Source organism: Delphinus delphis, chromosome 6 (assembly GCF_949987515.2).
Source record: "Delphinus delphis chromosome 6, mDelDel1.2, whole genome shotgun sequence".
Lineage (NCBI taxonomy): Eukaryota > Metazoa > Chordata > Mammalia > Artiodactyla > Delphinidae > Delphinus > Delphinus delphis.
Genome location: NC_082688.1, coordinates 100,060,587 through 100,081,642, shown reverse-complemented (window position 1 = coordinate 100,081,642; position 21,056 = coordinate 100,060,587). Strand labels below are relative to the sequence as shown.

Sequence of the window (21,056 nt, the reverse complement as noted above, 5' to 3'; positions counted from 1 at the left end):
GAGCATGAAATCAGAAGCACGACTGGTGTTTGTTGGGCTGTGAGCCTCAGCTACTTTTGCCAAAACATGCTAACTGGATGGGTCTGGTGCCCTGTGTGCTGGACTGCTGGCCCGATTCCATAATACAGGGCAGCTCGCATGGGCCAACCGTGCCTGTGCTCGGCGGGCAAGGCTGACCCACCCTCCTGTCCTCGTGGGGCAGTGGGAGGGACAGATTAAAGACATATTTCCATGGATTACACTTCAGAGGGGCGCTAGGCAGGAGAATGGTGCTGATTTTCTTGATTGCAGTCCAACCCCACCTCCTCTTCCATCTTCCTGGCCTCCTCCAATCCTCCTGGATTTAACACCAATTAATCCTCTACTCCAGCCCCTTACCTAGTTCTTCCAAGAATTTGTTTTGTTCTTGGCTAGAAATGGGAGGGGGAAAAAAACCCAAAAAACTTTCTGGTTTGTTCAAATACTCTGCATGATCAGGGATTTCCTGCTTAAAAATACAGGATGTAGCAGCAGAACACTACATTTTATTCTCTTTTACTTCCTTTTAATAGTTAAAAATATCACAAGGTGCTTTGGCCGAAAGCCAAACTTGTTCAAACTCTGTGACCCTACCCTATAAAGCGATAATCACAGAGACTCTGCAGAGCTCCACCCTCTCACCCCACCTCACACAAACCCCAGACCCTAGCTGGGACCTAGGCCAGGCTGCATTTCTTGGTCAGTCTGCTCAAGATGGACACTTACGTAATTTTTATCTTCTTATAAGCAAAAGCAGAAAATCTGGAAATTATTTTTCTAAAGCAAAGCAAGGCACATTCAGGGGATGGTTAAAACGGCAATAGTTTCATACTAATTACTTTTCTAGGTCATTATTTTTCTAAAATCATGATATTGGATGCTTAATACATGGTACCATTCAGTAAGTTCATTCTGTTACTGCTGAATCACAGTGATTACTGTAAATGTTGGTAAGCAGTTGACTCTTCAGGAAACTGGCTGGAATTTCCCTTTCAAAAATGTTGTCTCGGGTCTAAAAAATTTTAGTATTTTTCACGGTAGTGCTTGCTTACAAGCATTTGGTTTGTTGGGAGAAATAATTACATGAAAGTAGATTCTATCATACTAAAAAGGCTTCTCTTATAAACAGGGTAGAGCATTGTACATTTAAAAACAATATTTATATTTTAAGTTAGACATATTTGCTGTGGAAGATTAAAATGATACATATATACAGAAATCTCACTGGTTTTCCATTATCTAGATATATCACCCTCAGCATATTAGTGCATTTCATTAGACATAGATGAATAAACAGAAGGGAGGGACAGAGGTGGGAAGGGAAGAGTGAGGTTGAGTGATTCATTGGTATCCGGTCCTCATTGCATCATGTACACTGTACTTGTTATCTATTGCTGCCTACATATCTCCTGAAAATGTTGAAGCTTAAAACTACAAGCATTTATCCGACTGGGGCTGGAGGGTCTACTGCCCAGATGGCTCATCACATGGCTACTGAAGAAGCCTCCATTGCTTGCTGGCTCTTGGCAGGAGGACTCAGTCACTTGCTGCAGGGATTTCTCCATAGAACTGCTTGAATATTCTCATGTCAGGGCAGTTGGCCGCCCCAGAGAGAGTGATCTAACAGAGAGAGGAAGGAGGAAACCACAATGCCTTTAATGATCTAGTCTTAGGAGTCACACACTGCCACTTCTGTTGTACCCTATTCATTACAGGCAAGTTACTGATTTTAGCTTATGCTCAGCTGAACCATTTGAAGAGAATGATAAAAAAAATTTTGAACTTCTCCTAAAACCGCAAAATATATACTCTATTTAATCCTCTCATGTTTTCCTCCTGCCATATTTTGATCATGCTGTGTATCACTAATTATCTTGCTACATTATTTTAATAACTCTCTAATATTACACTATCATTTGCTCAACCAGAATCCTATAGGGATTCTTGCAATGTGCTTGATATTTTATATAATGCTTCAAGAAACATTTTTGTACATAAATGTTCTTATAATCTATGATTATTTCCTTAGGTTAATTCTTTAGACTACTAGGGTAGAGCAAAATGGTTATTAGTGTGAGAAAGGTTTTGGTGACCCAGAGAAATGAAGCAAAAGCCACCTGACAAGACATTGCCTGAACACTCTCTAGGAGGCTTGGAGAGGGTTAGAAATCCTGGGACGTGATTTGTTATTTATTTATTTTGATTTTTATTTTATTTATTTATTTTTTATACAGCAGGTTCTTATTAGTTATCTAGTTTATATATATTAGTGTATATATGTCAATTCCAATCTCCCAATTCATCCCACCACCACCACCCGCCCCCCACTTTCCCCCCTTGGTGTCCATACGTTTGTTCTCTACACCTGTGTCTCTATTTCTGCCTTGCAAACCAGTTCATCTGTACCATTTTTCTAGGTTCCACATATATGCGTTAATACATGATTTGTGGAAGTCATGTAGAAATAGTAGAAATTAATAAATTGGGTCTACAAATGACCCAATTTCATTCCTTTTTATGGCTGAGTAATATTCCATTGTATATATGTACCATATCTTCTTTATCCATTCATCTGTTAATGGGCATTTAGGTTACTTCCATGTCCTAGCTATTGTAAATAGTCTGCAATGAACATTGGGGTGCATGTGTCTTTTTGAATTATAGTTTTCTCTGGGTATATGCCCAGTAGTGGGATTGCTGGGTCATACGGTAATTCTATTTTTAGATTTTTAAGGAACCTCCATACTGTTTTCCATAGTGGCTGCACCAATTTACATTCCCACCAACAGTGTAGAGGAGGGTTCCCTTTTCTCCACACCCTCTCCAGCATTTATGATTTGTAGACTTTTTGATGATTGTCATTCGGACTGGTGTGAAGTGGTATCTCTTTGTAGTTTTGATTTGCGTTTCTCTAATAATCAGCAATGTGGAGCATCTTTTCATATGCCTGTTGGTCACCTGTATGTCTTCTTTGGAGAAATGTCTATTTAGGTCTTCTACCCATTTTTTGATTGGGTTGTTCCTTTATTTTGATATTGAGTTGTATGAGCTGTTTGTCTATTTTGGAAAGTAACCCCTTGTCGGTCACATTGTTGCAAATTTTTTCTTACAGTCTGTAGGTTGTCTTTTCATTTTGTTATGGTTTCTTTTGCTGTGTAAAAGCTTTTAAGTTTGATTAGGTCCAATTTATTTTTGCTTTTATTTCTTTTGCCTTGGGAGACTAATCTAAGAAAATATTGCTATGATTTATGTCAGAGAATGTTTTGCCTATGTTCTCTTCTAGGAGTTTTATGGTGTCATGTCTTATATTTATGTCTTTAAACAATTTTGAGTTTACTTTTGTGTATGGTGTGAGGGAGTGTTCTAATTCCATTGATTTACATAAGGCTTTCCAGCTTTCCCAGCACCACTTGCTGAAGAGACTCTCCTTTCTCCACTGTATGATTCTTGCCTCATTTATCAAAGATTAATTGATTGTAGGTGTGTGGGTTTACTTCTGAGCTCTCTATTCAGTTCCATTGATCTATATGTCTGTTTTTGTGCCAATACCACACTTTTGCTTACTGTAGCGTTGTAGTGTTGTCTGAAATCTGGGTGAGTTATGCCTCCACCTTTGTTCTTTTTCCTCAGGATTGCTTTGGCAATTCTGGGTCTTTTGTGGTTCCATATAAATGTTAGGATTATTTGTTCTAGTTCTGTGAAAAATGTCACGGCTAATTTGATAGGGATCACATTAAATTAAAGTCTGTAGACTGCTTTGGGTAGTATGGCCATTTTACCAGTATTAATTCTTCCAATCCAGGAGCGTGGGATATCTTTCCATTTCTTTGGATCATCTTCAATTTCCTTTACCAATGTTTTACAGTGCTCAGTCACCTCCTTGGTTAGGTTTTGCATATATTAAATATAAATGGCCTAAAAGAGGAACCAGAAGAAGGAAGTGGATGAGAGAAAAGACACTGAGAGGGAGTTGATGATTCTGCCTTGTTCTTGAATGAGCTAGCCCCTGCCTCCCATTTGCCCCACCCACCACTCTGGCCACCTTCATCGAGGACCTTAATAATTAGAAATAACAGCCATGGGGACTTCCCTGATGGTCCAGTGGTAAAGAATCCACCTTCCAATGCAGGGGAACAGCGTTCGATCCCTGGTCAGGGAACTAAGATCCCACATGCCATGGGGCAACTAAGCCCATGCTCCACAACTACTGAGCTCACGTGCCTCAACTGCAGAGCCTGCGTGCTGCAAACTACAGAACCCACGTGCTCTGGAGCCGGTGCACCACAACTAGAGAAGAGAAAATCCTCACGCCGCCACAACTAGAGAGAAAATGTGTGCACCGCAACAAAGAGCCCGCGTGCCACAACAATCAGCCGGAGCACCGCAACAAAAGATCCCGCGTGCCTCAATGAAGATCCTGCATGCCGCAACTAAGACCTGACACAGTCAAAAAATAAATAAATCGTAAGTGAATAAAAAAATAAATATTAAAAAAAGAAATAACAGCCATATGGGAAGCTTAAATAGTCCCAGTGAAGAAAAAATGTATTGGGTCAAGCTTATGTCTCCATAAGATCAAGATCTATGATCAGTGAGCAAACTGTGTTAGACAACATATGCAAGACACAATGTGGAAATAAAAGAGATATCTGAAGTAAGAAATAGGGAGGTGGAATAAGAAAGATTTTATAGTAACAGAGTTATCTGGTCAGAATACATGCAGTCTGCAAACAGAAAATAAAATAGAAGGTAATACATGTTTGTGTCAAGTGAGTAGGAGAGATAATAGCTACTATATTTCCAAGAAAGAAGAAATCTTTTGAATGAGATGGAATAAAGAATGAACCTTAAGGTAAATGCCATCATGATGGAGAAGATAAAATAGGACACTCCCTTTAAGAACGAGGTATAAAGTTCCAGTTATAAATTAAATAAGTCCTAGAGATGTCATGTACAGCATGGAGATTATAATTAATAATACTGTATTGTATATTTGAAAGTTGCTAAGAGAGTATGGTATGGAATGGCCATCAAGGATCCCTCTGAAAATGTGGGCACAGGATCCAGAGAAGTCTGCTAGAACTCTTGATAGCCTGATGTTCCATTATGCCAGGAGCAACTTCTGCTCTAACTCTAAAACAGAAAGCAAGTGTGAAAGATACGACCATGTTCATTTAAAGAAGAAAACTGAGGATCGGAGAGGCCAAAACTTAGTCCCAGGGAGTAAAGAAGATAGAGCAGGCGCACACCACTTCACTGCCTGGATGTAACATGCCCACTACATGAAATTTCATTAAATAATTTATATATATGTATATATATATATATTTAGTTTTATTGAAAACCCATAGTATCTTGAGATTGGACAAGTCGTGGTATTTCTAGCACGTGTTCTGAATCTATTACTACAATAGTGTATTTTCATCCACCCCTTTCCTGAATCCCAAGTCATCTTTGCCCTTTTTCCTAGGCTGCACATATTCAGGTGTTACGGTCTTCCATTACTCGTCTGTGGTTTCTCGGGTTTCCTCTTTCTCCTCTACTCCTGAGGGCGCACTTCGTCCTTTCCCTGCTGAATCACTGTAAAGGGTCTGCTCTTTGACAACTGTTCCTCTCCTCTACACATTGAACCCAGGACACCGGATCCATGCATTTAGCGTGTTTTGGTCCCACCAGCTGAGGACCATAGCCAGACAGCCACCAACCCCGCTCTGAACCAGGCTCCTTCGTATAGATTTTCCCTTTTAATAGAGAAGCGTTTCATAATAAGGGTTCTTTTCTCTTTCTTTTTATTTTGTGTCATCAAGTCTGAAATGTACTGTAACAAACCTTCCATGGAGCTTTTTAACGAAGTATTTGTACCTGCATCGTATTATCAAATGTTCACACCTCCTATAGGATAGAGAGCCCAGGACCACCAAATCACACAGTGTCAGAGCCAGCCTTTTCCTCCCAGTGCCAACTGACAAATTATTTTCACTGGAGCCGCCGGTGTCCCACTTCCTCCTTGGCATGAATAAGAGAGGAGGGACGTGGGCTTGAGAACAGCACAATGGAGTCCTTGGCAACAGCCTACAGATAGCAGAGGCCAAACCCAGACATTCCAGGATGAGATGGAGAGCAGAAGAAGATGATGGGAACTTGAGGAGAGGGACGAAGGTTTGGTACCTACTTGGTCCTGACAAACTAGAGAGATGGGACAGTCTGGAGTGACCTGGACATATGCCTCTGAGCCTGATGGCCCAAAGTGCAGCGTTGCCCAATGTGGGTGGTGTCCTTGGATTGCAAAATCAGGGCCCTGTTATCATCAAAGGACATTCAGAGAGTCATGAAGATAAAATAGGCCAGGCACAGAGACGGAGGTATAGGGACAGCTGAAAGGGCCTGACCCACGTGGGGACCCCCTCTTGGCCCATTTGGTTTAATGTGCCAATTAGTCTCCAGCAGTTCTGTTTCCCAAGGGCTTTATGGAATCTACAGGGAAGGAAAATCCTGAAGAAAGGCTGAAATGGGTTCCTCCAGCTTGCCTGACTGCAGGAGCAGTAGGGCTGAGACAAGATAACATGAAGTCCTGAGTGTGAAAGTCAGATGATGGACCTGAAACTACCAGAACATGCAAGGTGGTGATGGGGGAGGTCGGAAGCCTAATGGTGACCTGAATTCAGACCCAGCGATCAATGCCTCTGTGAACTTCATTCGGTCGACTCACCTGTTCATTGAGTGTCTGCTCCAGCCAGACACCTGGCTACAGAGATGCTAAGATCAAGGCCCTGACCAAGAAGCTTCGCACTGGGACAGAGCTGCAAAGTGACCCTGGGTGCAGTGAAACATATCAACTCAGTCAATGAGACTCTTGCGGTGGCGGTGCGGGGGGGGGGGGGGGGGGGGCGGGTGAGGGAGTAGCCGTGTGAGGAAAACGCCAAAGTCAGGGCAGGTTAGTTCAGAGTTTATAAACACGGGAGGCTTTGGCTCTGGAAAGGGGACGGGATCAGGACAGGTCCTGGGTTCGGACTCAACCTCACTACCCTGGTCACAGCTGAGGGCACAGTTTCTGGGAGTGGTCAGCTCCCACTTCGTCCCCCCAAACTCCTCACCACCACCTTCTGTGCCTGTCCTGGGAAGGACAGGATCCAGAAACAAACCACGTGCCCAGGGTAGCCAGAGGGTTAGTTCTATGTCCAGCCCCCCACCTTCCGGAGGTGTACCTAGAAGACGACGGCCTTTTATTCAGAGCCTCTCTGCCAACACATCACGTGTTTCAACAACGGTGTGCCTATTCGCTAGCTGGCTTCCGTTCTTTGCCCCGCCCAGGTGACTCAACGCCGCCGAGTACAAAAGTCAGGACGGTCCACCCTCCCAAGAGAGTAAAGAGAGAGACAAGAGTGAGCTCCCGCACACCCCACGGGCGGCAGGGACGATCCAGAGCCCCACGAAAGACACTGTTGCTTCCTGATGGCTCTGCAGGCTGTCACGCCGCGGCGGCTGGGACAGCGAGCGCCCCGCGACAGCACGGGGCAGCGGGGACAGAGCCCACCGGCCGCCTCGGGCTCCCGAGCAGGGCGCCCCCCCGGTCCCAGGCCTCGGCTCCGGGGGCCCTTGGCTCTCATCTTTGTCGTCCGGGGTGCCCTGCTATCGGTGAGTCCCCGCCGCGGGTCCTGGCTGGGGGGAAGGATCGCCTGGTGGCTGGGAGGGGGCGGCAGAAGCGGGGGAGGGAGCGGGGTGGGGGGAGTGGGCAGGCGGACATGGCTGGGTGCCTGCCCGGGTCACCCGCGCAGGACCAACAGTGGGCAGAATCGGGGGAAGGAACAGGGTCACGGCCCGGCAGGACCGACCCGGGCCCAGAGGGAGAAGAGCTCGCGCTCCCCTTCCCGGTCCGCGGCCCGGCTGGCCTTCTGAGCGGTCCCAGAAGTGTATTCCAGGCATTGGAGCGGGCAGTGTCAAGCTGGAAACTCCCTGGCAAGCTGCCTGGAGCGACAGAGAGATTGGCTGTCTTTTCTTTCTTTCTTTTTACTATTTTACACTTATGCTTAAATTCTAAAACATACTCATGGCAAATTGATTAAACAGCAGCCCAAGAAGAAGGCTGCCTTCCACACGTTTTGTTCTGACCCTTGAGTTTCAACAGGAAGGAGGTTCCCAGTTCCTTCTAGTCACATTGCCTGCGAGGCTGCCCTTAAATGACCATCAGGCAGCCAGGAACTGGAGCCGCCCCTCCTTCCTTAGAGGTGGGTGATGCAAACAGGAAAACCCATGGTGATGCACATCCTAAAGACACTTCAAGTGGAAAGGCTCCACCCCTGCATGTTCCAGGTTCCTTATATATTTAAAAAAAAAAAAAAAATTAAATGTGAAACCAACATTACAGGTGTCATGAAGTTTTAAGTACTTTCATTTAACAAATTAATTCAAAATTCAGAGACGCAATAACATATAATCACAAAATGATTACAGAATTAATTTTTTAAAAAATTAGTCTATACTAGACGAGACCCATGTTTAAGGCTGCTGCATGAATGAATCACTTTAGTACAACAGGTGTTTTTCCAGGTGAATGTGAGAATACCTGTGTAGACAAGGTCAAAATATGATCTTGATGGTTTGGGGAATGTGAGACCTAGGCCTCTGACATCCCAAACTCCCGTTCTCATCCCTTCTCATGGCTTTTTTAAAAATGCATTTACAGTCATGATCACTTTTGTTATATTCTGAGTTAATAACCAATTCCGTTAGATGTCTCAGGTCAGTACATGCGGATTTATCCTATTCTTTTTAACAGCATAACATTTTATTGTATAGGTAAAGCAGATGTGGGTGAACCAGTTTATTTCATTCTTGTCTTTCATGAATATCTTTCTAGATTATATCTTTTTTTTTTTTTTTGCTAATTCCAACTGTACTGTAGTATATACCTTTGTATGTGTCATACATGCATGTGTACCGTCTACTGGGTAACTCCTTGGAAGTGAAATTGTTGTGTCAATGGGTTAGGTAATATTATACTTTCGTTATATATAATGGCAAACTGTCCTCAAAAAAAAGGCCAGACCATTTTAACTCACATCAAGAGTCCACAAGTATGCCTGTTTCCCTGCACCCTTGCCACACTGAACTTTACTTCTCTGCTTGTCTAAAGTAAATATGGGGCACCACAGTGCTGTGGTTTTGATTCCTCGGTGCCAGTAGAGATTTTCAAGGATCCAGGAGATTTCTGAGACTGGGAGTGGGTGGCCAGGAGACCGCAGGTTAGGCAGCAGGGGAGGGGACAGGGGGACAGCGGTCCCAGCTCTGCACTTGAATGGTGTCACCCAGGGCCAGTTACTGCCCCCAGCCCTGCCTGGCATGAGATGAGGCCCATGTCTTTGGGCTCTTGGAAGGATGACATGAGATGAGCTGCAGAGCTGAGCTTGGTCCTCACCCAGGTCCCTGTTCTGCACATGTGATGGGGCCCCATTTCTGTTGTAGGTCTTCTACCCCAGGTTTCTCTCTCTTTCAAAGTGGGAACTGTGAGGTTCAGAGGCTCAGTCAGGCCACAGGAGTCTTGGGACTGCAGCTGGAGACTGCAGGCCTGCTCTGCTCCTTCCAGCTCTGGGACCCTGTGTACCCCTGCTTCCTGCTGTAAAACGGGAGGAAGTGAACGTCTGCAGGGCCCTCTGAAGCTGCTGAGAGCTGTGTGGGCGCTATGTGAGGCTGTGTGGGAGGACGAATCCCATCCTCAGGGCTGGTGTCGGTCACGCTGGTGCTGGGAGGGCCACAGGGTACGTGGTCTCCCACCCCCCAGCCCTGCAGTGGCTGCCACCTGCATGTATTGGCACTGTGCTGTGGGCTCCCTGGGGTGGGGCAGGAGCTTCTGAAGCACAGGGTGGAATGCTGTGCTGGGGGGGTCATGGAGGAACTTAGAGGAGCCCAATGTCAGGTGGTGTCGGGATGGCAGTGCAGGGCCTTGGGCCTGGTGAGCCCAAATGCTCTCAACTTCGGATCTGTTTTATTTCTCTCTCATTTTGAATAGTTTCTATTGCTTTCTCTCCAAGTTCACTGATTTTCTACACATCCTAATCTGCTGTTAACCCCATCCAGTACATTTTTTTCCTTTGTGTGTGTGTGTGTATTATCATGCTGTTTGTTTGTTTTGTTTTTAAGACTTTATTCTTTTAGAGCAGTTTTAGAGTCAAAATAAAATTGAAGGAAGGTACATAGATTCCCCGTATACCCCCTGTCCCGACACATACATGGTCTCCTCCATTATCAACATACCCACCAGAGTGGTACATGTGTTATAACCAGTGAACCGACACTGACACATTCTAATCACCCAAAGTTCATAATTTATATTATATTATGGTTTATATTTATATAAACCATAAATTTATAAATATAAATTTATAATTTATATTATGGTTCACTCTTGGCGCTGTAAGTTCTATGAGCTTGGACAAATGTATACTATTGTTACGGTATCATACAGAGTATTTTCACTGCCCTAAAAATCCTCTGTGCTTTGCCTATTCATTCCTCCCTGGCCCCCAACTGCTGGAAACCATTGATCTTTTTACTGTCTCCATAGTTTTGCCTTTTCCAGAATGTCATGTCATTGGATTCATACAGTATGTAGCTTTTTCAGATTGGCTTCTTTCACTTAGTGATATGCATTTGAGGTTCCTCCATGTCTTTTCATGGCTTGATAGCTTATTTCTTTTCTGGCCTGAATAACATTCCATTGTCTGGATGTACCACAGTTTATTTATCGATTCACCTACTGAAGGAAATCTTGGTTGTTTCCAAGTTTGGGCAATTGTGAAAAAAGCTGCTATAAACATCTGTGTTCACGTTTTTGTGTGGCCATACATTTTCAAGTCATTTGGGTAAATACAAAGGAGCACAATTGCTGGATTATATGGTAAGAGTATGTTTGGTTTTGCAAGAAACCACAAAACTATCTTCAAAGTGGCTCTTCCATTTGCATTTTTACCAGCAGTAATTGAGAGTTCCTGTTGCTCCACCTCTTCATCAGCATTTGCTGTTGTCAGTGTCCAGGTTTTGGCCATTCTTATAGGTGTGTACAGCATCTCATTAGTGTTTTACTTTGTATTTCCGTGATGACATATGATGTGGATCAACTTTTTGTATGCTTATTGGCCATCTGTATATTCTTTGGTGAGGTATCTGTTAAGGTCTTTTGTCCATTTTTTAACAGAGTTGTTTGTTTTCTTATTGTTGAGGTTTTTTTAAGTTCTTTGTATATTTTGGAAAACAGTCCTTTTTATTTTTTTATTTATTTATTTTTAATTTTTTTTTTTGTGCAGTATGTGGGCCTCTCACTGTTGTGGTCTCTCCCGTTGTGGAGCACAGGCTCCGGGCGCGCAGGCTCAGCAGCCATGGCTCACGGGCCTAATCGCTCTGCGGCACGTGGGATCTTCCCGGACCGGGGCACGAACCTGTGTCCCCTGCATCGGCAGGTGGACTCTCAACCACTGCGCCACCAGGGAAGCCCCTGGAAAACAGTCCTTTTTAGATGTATCTTTTGCAAATACTTTCTCCCAGTCTGTTACTTGACTTCTCATTCTTTTGATATTGTTTTTTTCAAAGCAGAATTTAACTTTAATGAAATCCAGCTTATCGGTTATTTCTTTCATGGATCATGCCTTTGGTAGTTGTATCTAGAAAGTCATCACCAGGGACTTCCCTGGTGGTCCAGTGGTTAAAAATCTGCCTTCCAGGGGCTTCCCTGGTGGCACAGTGGTTGAGAGTCTGCCTGCCGACACGGGTTCGTGCCCCGGTCTGGGAGGATCCCACATGCCGCGGAGCGGCTGGGCCCGTGAGCCATGGCCGCTAAGCCTGCATGTCCGGAGACTGTGCTCCGCAACGGGAGAGGCCATAACAGTGAGAGGCCCACGTACGAAAAACAAAAAAAAAAATCACAACCTGAAAGTTGAGAGTTATGTTTTATTCAGCGGGAATTTTTATTTAATTTAATTTATTTATTTGGTTTTGGCCATGCCGCATGGCATGTGGGATCTTAGTTCCCTGACCAGTTATCAAACCCACGCCCCCTGCATTGGAAGCATGGAGTCTTAACCACTGGACCGCCAGGGAAGTCCCTCGGTGGGAATTTTTAGGACTTCAAGCCCAGGAGGCAGCATCTCAAGTAACCCTGAGAGAACTGCTCGGAGGAGGCGAAGGGGAAGCTAGGATATATAGGAGTTTGCAACAAAGGGCAGGTAGTTGGGAACATCAAAAGATTATTGTTAATGAAAGAAAACCCAGATATCCCAAGTTAAGGAATTTAGCACCTTTCTATGTATGGGAAGATGCAAGAGTCAGGTCTCACGGAAATCATTCCTTTAGTATGCACCTAACCTATCTGGGGCCAGAATCCTGTGTTTTCAAATCCTGAGTTTCCTCAGGGTTTTCACATCCTGAGCTTCCTCAGGCCACAGGTGGCCGCAGGTGAAGGCTGCTAGATGGCAGGTATTCTTTCCTTCCTGAGGTCTGTATCTAGATTTGTTTTTTGCATGTGGACATCTAGTTGTTCCAATCCCGATCACTATATCTGTCATTACAGATATGGTTACTTTTTAAATTTCTAGAAGTTCCATTTGGCTCTTGTTTGTTTGTTTGTCTTTTATATGTCATCCATCTCTCTCCTGATTGTGTTCATTTTATTCTTTTATGTCCCTGAGTATAAGATTCAAATAGCTGTTTTATAGTCTTTGTGGATTAATTCAATGGTCTCTGTCACTTTCTACAATTTCTATTGATTGAATTTTTCCTACTTATTCTGATGTTTTCCTGCTTCCTGCTCTGTCACTTTTTATTAAGTGATACAGATTGTGAATTTTGTTTTCTTAGGTATTCATTTTTGTTGTGTTCTTTTAAAGAGGGCTGGATATTGTTCCAGTCATAGTAAAGAAAATTGAATATCAGTTCGATCTTCCAATATTTGCTTTTAAGTTCGATGCCTGGGCTACACTTGCCTTATTTGGGCATTAAATTCATTAACTACAAAGGACATAGTAGTTAACCACTGATATCTAGGCAGCACCCCTATTATGCAGTCTGTCCACTCTGGTTAATGGCAGCATGAACAGTGCCAGCCCCGGGCGAGCCTCGATCCTTGTCAGCCTGCTGGTTTCCAGCGGTCTCTTCTCAGCCGGGGGTGGGTCCCTCCCGCGCGTGCACAGATGAGCACTCACCCACACACTGGATGGGCCCCTCTGCACGTCTCCAGAGCTCTGTCTGGGCAGCTTTGCTTCTCCAGTTCTCGCCCTGCATTCAGCCTCCTGGAACTCCTCTCACTCCCTTAAGAGGCCACGGGGTCTCTGTCGGGTCCCTTCCTGAGCTTCAGCCTGGAAACTGTCCTTAGGCAGGATGCTGAGGCCAACCCTAGGCTCACCTCCTTTGTGTCCTGGGGAGGGTGCTGTATTTTTATTCTGACATATTTTCTTAATTTATTAAAACACTCAAAATTACAGAAAATTTGCATATATTGTACAAAACCCTTTATCCTGACCATCTGAAAACTAGATGCTAACATGATGAATATCATTCCTGAACACTTTGGTGTGTACTCCCTACAAACAGGAACATTCTCCCTCATAGCCACAATACAACCTTCAAATCAGAACATTAACATCGACACATTACCATCTAATTCGCGGACCTCATTCAAATTTCTCCAATTGCTCTTATGTCATTTATAGCTCAGAGATTGTGACACAAATTGTCACTTTTCTGTGACTCTCTGGTATTTAATAGATCCTGGACAGGTTCCATTAGGGACAGCTTGTCAGGCACCTTAAATTTTTTTTTAAAATTGTGGTAAAGTATACATCGCATAAAATTCACCATCTTAACCATTTTTCAGTGTATAGTTCACTAGCATTAACTATATTCTCATTGTTGTGCAACCAATCTCTAGAGCTATTTTCATTTTGCAAAACTGAAACTCTCTACTCATTAAACAACAACATCCAAATTCTCCCCTCTACCCAGACCCTGGCAATGGCCATTCTACTTTCTCCATGAATTTGACTACTCTAGGGACCTCATGTAAACGGAATCATATGGTATTTTGGTGATTGGCTTATTTCACTTAGGATAGTGTCCTCAGGTTCATCTGTGTTGTAGCATGTGCCAGAATTTCCTTCTTTTTTAAGGTGAATAATATTCCATTTTATGTATATACCACATTGTTTATCCATTCATCCACTGATGGACATTTGGGTTACTTCCATCTTTTGGCTATTGTGAATAATGGTGCTATGAACATGGGTGTACAAATAACCCTTTGAGACCTTGCTTTCAATTCTTTTGGATATATACCCAGAGATGACATTGCTAGATCATATAGTAATTTTATTTTTAGTTTTTTGAGAAACCCCCAAATTTTATGGAAACTGTTTTCCATAGGGGCTGCATCATTTTACATTCCCACCAACAGTGCACAAGACTTCCAATTTCTCCACATCTTTGCCAACACTTGTAGTTTATGGGTTTCTTTTTTTCTTTCTTTTTTTAATAGTGACCATCCTAATGGATGTGCAGTGGTACCTCATTGTGGTTTTGATTTGCATTTCCCTAATGATGCGTGATGTTGAGCATCTTTTCATGTGCTTATTGGCCATTTGTACATCTTCTCTGGAAAAACATCTATTCAAATCTTTTACTTATTTTAAAATGGTTGTTTATTATTATTATTGTTGTTGTGTTGTAGGAGTTCTTTATATATTCTGGATATTAACCCCTTATCAGATATATGATTTGCAAACATTTCTCCCATTCTGTGCGTTGCCCTTTCACTCTGTTAATTGTGTTTTTTTTGATGCACAGAAGTTTAAAATTTTGATGTTAGCACAATTTATCTATTTCTTTCATGTTGCCTGTGCTTTTGGTGTCATATCCAAGAAGTCATTTCCAAATTCCAGTTCATGAAGAACTGCCCCTATGTTTTCTCCTAAGTGTTTTATAGCTTTAACTCTTATGTTTCTATCTGTGATCCATTTTGAGTTAATTTTTGTATACGGTGTTAAGTAAGGGTCCAAGTTCATATTTTTGCATATGGATATCCAGTTTCCCCAAGATTGTCCTTTCTCCATTAAATGATTTTGGTACTCCTTGTCAAGTCATTCGACCATATATGCAACAGTCTATTTCTGGGCTATCTGTTCTATTCTATTGGTCTAGATGTCTGAGGCACCTTTTTAAACCAGAAATTCATCATTTAATCAATATTTGGTGAACAAAAAATTATTTAATGTTTGACTCTGTATCCTGATATTTTTAAGTTTGCATATTATATAACCCTCATTCGTAAATGTGTGTGTGTATGTAAAAGAAAGAGAATATTCACACATATGGTGAAATAGTGGAACTAAATGAGACAAAACATTAATGGATGCTATTTCTAAGATGAGGGGATCATATATAGTTTTTGTATCCTTATAAAAATTTTACCTCCTCCTATTTTCTAGAATAAACACGTTTTCTTCTATAAGAGAAAAGGATAAAGGAGAGTTTTTCAAGGGTATGTTACTTGGCTAGCCCCAAATCATGAAAGTTCAAATATAAATACTGAAGAATATTTAAGACTTTGGAGCTGGGAGAAAGGTGTAAGTTCTGCTTAGTTTTGGAGGTGAGGTGAAAGGATTGTGGAATGGATTCTGGGAGGGGTGAGAGTCTGGAAGCCACTCATGCCTGTCCCTGTTTTGTCCCTATAGGTCACAGCTGCCTCAATCATGCCCACAGGGAAGGATGGAGTTCACCAACAATTAGCTGCCCCACAGGGATGGAGGCGCAGCTTCTGGGAGTTGTGTCCCCCAGGTAAATTCTACGACTGATCTCCAACCCTTACCTGACCCTTGTCTGCCTTATCTTCATGTCCTTCTGGTCTTCTGATTCCTGCAGTTCCTGGTTCTTATTCCACAGGCATTTACTGGAAGTCTTCCGTGTGCCAGGCGCTGTGCTAGTGGAGGACGTGAGGCCCCCGCCCTCCTGGAACACTCCTCCTAGGATGACACCCAGACAGATGGACAAACGTGACAGTCAGAGAGATGAGCTAGGAACTGTGAGGATAATTGAGTGATGGGTGGGACAGAGATGGTGTTGGTAAGGCCTCCTGGGGTTGGTGACTTTGGTGCAGAGAGCCAGGTAGAGTGCTCCTGAGGGGGCCCCCGGGAACTGTCACCCCAAGGGGCAGGGCTGGGCTTGTTTTAGCAAAGCTAGGGGGCAGCTGGGGTGAGTGGAGGGTGGAGAGGTCAACAGGACAGGTGGGAGGAGATCACACAGGGTCCTGGACACCGTGGAGGGAGCATGGGTTTTATTTTGTTAGTGAGGGACAACTCCAAAAAGTTTTAAGCGAAAGACTGAAGGAATCAGGTTTGTTTTAGGCAGAGGACCAATGCGATAAGAGCACACTCTTGGATTGAAAGGGGGCAAGACCAGAAACAGGTGGAGAGCCTTCCAGGGCATGTCTGTGAAGTGCACCCCTGGTTCTTCTACCTGGTGTGATGTCTGTTCCATGTGGTTCTATGAGCCACAGGAAAACAGCAGAAACCATGCCTGGCAGGGTGGTTGACTGGGGTTTTTGCTTTGCACGTGTTTCCTTTACCCCAGGAAGGAAAGTGAGTTAGAAGTTGATTTTCTGCACAAGGGCTTCCGGAGCTGGCAAGAGTAGTACTGAGGGGTGCTTAAAAACCCTTTAAGACTGTGCATTTCCATGAGCATCATAAGAAAGACTCTTGTGCCTTTCCATTTGATGTTCAGTGTGGGCTTGTCAAAGTGTCAGGATGTGGACAGGGAAGAGCTTAGCCCCAAACAAACACAAAAACGAAACTGTAAATGCACAAGGGCTTCCAGCACCTGTTGCTGTGGTCCGGGGTCAAGATGGGTGGGCTTTAATATGGTGGTGAACAGAGCAGATTAGGAAGGATGAGGGATATACTGAGATAATTCTTTCTCTTTATAAAATTGTAAGAGAAATTTCTCATATATATTTGCAGTAGTTTTGTTATTTTCTATTTTATAATTAAGTCATTGATTCACCCAGATTTTATTTTCTTATAAGAAGAGAGTAAGAAAGACATTTCATTGTTTTCCAGTAGTCTTCTTAGTTGCCCCAGCACCATTATTAAATAATCACATTTTTATCATTGATATAAATTGGTATCATGATAATACATTATTAAGTTTTCTGTAAGGTAGGGTTTTTAGAGTATATTCTTTTTTTTTTTTTTTTTGTGGTACGCGGGCCTCTCACTGTTGTGGCCTCTCCCGTTGCGGACCACAGGCTCCGGACGCGCAGGCTCAGCAGCCATGGCTCACGGGCCCAGCCGCTCCGCGGCATGTGGGATCTTCCCGGACCAGGGCACGAAACCGTGTCCCCTGCATCGGTAGGCGGACTCTCAACCACTGTGCCACCAGGGAAGCCCTAGAGTATATTCAATATTGATAAAAATAAATCAGGGAACTCACAGACAACATGTAGAAGAATTATGGTTTTGGTTTTTCTTTCCCCAGTCTGACCATCTCTACCTTTTAATTGGAGAGTTTAAATTATTTACATTTAACACTATTACTGATAAGGTAAAACTTACTTCTGGTCTTAGGTATTTAATTTCTTTATGTCTTATGTATTTTGTTCCTTAATTTCTCCATTACTGCCTTTTTAAAAATTTGATTGATTTTTTTTAGTACTATTTCAATTCCCTTTTTTCCTTTTCTGTGTATTTTTTAGCCATTTTCTTAGTGGTTACCATGGAGATTACAATTATCATCTTAAACTGATAAAATTCTAGTTTTTATAATTCTGACAACATTTCAATGGAATCCAAACACTGTGTTCCTATACATCTCCATCTCTCCCCTTATATATTGTCGTCAGAGATCACATCTTTGTACATTGTGCGCCCATTAACAGGGATCTTCTGGAGATGTGTATGGGTGTCAAGTTGACAAGGGGTGGCCTTGTGATGGTTAATTTGATGTGTCAACTTATTTAGGTCACGGTACCCAGATAATGTTCTAATGTTTCTGTGAAGGTAATTTTTTTTTTTACGTCTTTATTGGAGTATAATTGGTTTACAATGGTGTGTCAGTTTCTGCTTTATAACAAAGTGAATCAGTTATACATATACATATGTTCCCATATCTCTTCCCTCTAGATATGATACCATTTAAATCAGTAGACTTTGAGTGAAGCATATTACCCTCCTTAATGTGCGTGAGCTTCATCCAACCTATTGAAAGTCTTAATAGAAAAGGATTCACCTTTCTGGAGAAAGAGGGAATTCTGCCAGTAGACTGCCTTCAGAATCAAACTGCAACTCTTCCCTGTCTGCCTACTCTGTGTGAACCAGTTCCTTAAAATATCTTTTTCTTTCTATACACACACGAGCACACACACATACACACTCCATTTCTCTCTATTGGTTCTATTTCTCTGGAAAACAAATAGAAAAATTTTTAAGATTTAAAATCTTTTTGACCATACTCAATCTTCAAATAAAGACAATAACAAGGTCATAGTTCTAACATGATCCAACACTGCTGCATACATCTGAAAACACACCTATATTTTCTTTAGAAGAGGATGCAATGTCCTTGGGTGACTTATACTCTTCTCCATGTTATCTCATAACTTAAATACTATGATGTAAGTTAACAATACTTAAATACTATGATATAAAGTCAATATATCTTATATGATAAGGGGATAAGAGAGGGAAGAAAGCAAAGATATTTGCTTAACATATATAAATACAAAAGCACAAGCATAACATAGTAAAGAAGACATTTATAACAATTACAACCCTTGTTTCCGTAACTGGTCATGCAGTCGTAGCTGGTATTTAAACCATCTTCTACTACCCATTCCATTTTCCCTGCCCTCAGCAAGCTTCTTAGCTGATCATATGCATATATGCTGTGCATATTAGAGTGAGACAAGCCTTCATTCCTGAGGGGTCTAAGCCATTAGTCCTGCCTGAATCGAATTGTTATAGATTTCCATTGACTTTAATCACAATGCACGGTAATTCTAAGAAACACCCTAAGGGAGCTTTTGGATTCTAGACACGATCTTCCTTACCTTCATTGTGTAGCAGTAGTTCAATTTCCCCTTGGCAGTCAGGGTCAGTACAGTAACTTCTTTGCCTGCTAATTCAGAGACATGAAGAGCCCTACGTGGCTGGGTGGCATTCTTAACTGCCAGTTCAATTGAATCATCGTTGTGTCTTCTGGTGGAAGCATTCCTCCCTTTAGAACTAACTTACCTCTAGGCCAGTAGAGCATAAAGTCATGGGAACAAGAAGCAAAATTTTGGCTACTGTATAGTTAGCGGTAATAGTGAGTAGTAACACTCCCATTTCCACTCCTTGGTTCCTGGATCCATGAATGCTGGCCATGGAAGAAAATATTACACATTGGATGCTGATTCAGAGCATATATGGCCTTATGGAAAACCTTGTCCCAATCTTACAAGGTATTGCCATCTAGATGGCATTGTAACTGAGTCTTTGAAAGGTCATTCCACCATTCTATCAAGCCAGATGATTCAAGATGGTAGAGAGCATAAGACCAGGGAATTCCTTGAGCATGGGCTCATTGCTGCACTTCACTTACTGTCACGTGAGTTCCTTGGTCAGATCGATGGTGTGAGGCATACCACAGTGGTGGATAGGTATTCTGTAAGTCCATGGATGGTACTTTTGAAAGAAGCATTGCATGTAGGAAAGGTAGATTCGTCTTCAGAGTGTCTATTCCAGTAAGAACAAAATGATGCCCCTTTTCATGATGGAAGTGGTCCAGTGTAATCAACCTGCACAGCATTCTCTTGTTCTGGGCACTGCTCAAAATTAGCAGCTTTTTGGGTCACTCAGTAATAGGCTGGAATAACACATCAAAATGAGGAATATGTTGCCTCTAAAACTGAAAGAGGCCCATTAAATGTTGTACCTCTTTCTCGGTTGTAGGGGGAGCCAGAGGGAACAGCCTATCCTTTACCTTGGAAAGGATATCTCAACATGCCCCACACCACTGGACCCCTAGACATTTCAATGAGGCAGAAGGCCCCTGAATTTTTGTTGGATTTCTTTCCCACTCTTTAATATACAAACATCTTACCAGAGTACTTACTACTCCTTGCTCACTAGATCCAATCAGCATAACATTATCAATGTAATGAACCAGTGTGATGTTGTGTATAAGGGAAAGGACATCAAGACCTTGTGAATTATGTTATGACACAGGACTGGAGGGCTGATGTACCTCTGAGGCAGGACAGTGTAGGTATATTGCTCGACTTGCTGGTTGGTGGTCTTTACTAACAAATATGAAGAAAAAAGCATTTGTCAGATCAATGGCTGCATACCAGGTACCAGAGGATGTGTTAATTTGCTTTTGCAGTGAAACCACATCTGGTGCTGCAGTTGCAATGGTTAAACTTACAATAATCCACTGTCATTCTCCAAGATCCATCTGTCTTCTGCACGGGCCAGATAGACAAAATGCATGGGGATGCACCCTTCAAGTCCTGGATGGTGGCACTGATTTCTGCAGTCTCTCCAGAAATGCAGTATTGCTTTTGGTTTACTATTTTTCTAGGTAGAGGCAGTTCTAGTGGCTTGCGCTTGGTCTTTCCCACCTAATAGCCCTCATTCTACATCTCAGGAAACATTAATATGGGGATTCTGCCAGTTGCTGAGTATGTCTCTTCCAATTATGCATTTCAGAACTGGAGAAATCATGGCAGGATGTATTTGGGGGCCCACTGGACCCACTGTGAGATGGACCTGAACTAAAACTCCATTGTTCACCAGACCTTCATAAGCCCCTATTCTGAGATGTGGACCATAGTGATGTTTTGGGTCTTCTGGAATTGGTGTCAGTTCAGAGCCAATGTCCAGTGATCTCTGAAAGGTCTGATTATTTCCTTTTCCCCAAAGCACAGTCAGTCTGGTAAAAGGCTGTAGGTCCCTTTGGGGAAAGCTCAGAGAAAGATTAACAATATAAACTTTTGGCAGTATACCAGGGTTTTTCCTCAAGGG

General features: G+C 42.7%; 1 protein-coding gene across 2 annotated transcripts in view; it reads left to right on the top strand.

Annotated features, from left to right (window-relative positions):
- The first annotated feature begins 7,393 nt into the window (after nucleotides 1-7,393).
- LOC132427551 (tumor necrosis factor receptor superfamily member 10B-like) overlaps nucleotides 7,394-21,056 on the top strand; it is a 48,524-nt gene continuing 34,861 nt past the window's right edge. For both annotated transcript variants that reach the window (XM_060015170.1, XM_060015169.1), the window contains exons 1-2: nucleotides 7,394-7,653; nucleotides 15,732-15,834. In XM_060015170.1, coding sequence (XP_059871153.1) covers nucleotides 7,471-7,653; nucleotides 15,732-15,834 — 286 coding nt within the window. In that variant the 5' untranslated portion in view covers nucleotides 7,394-7,470. The remainder of the gene's footprint in view (nucleotides 7,654-15,731; nucleotides 15,835-21,056) is intronic.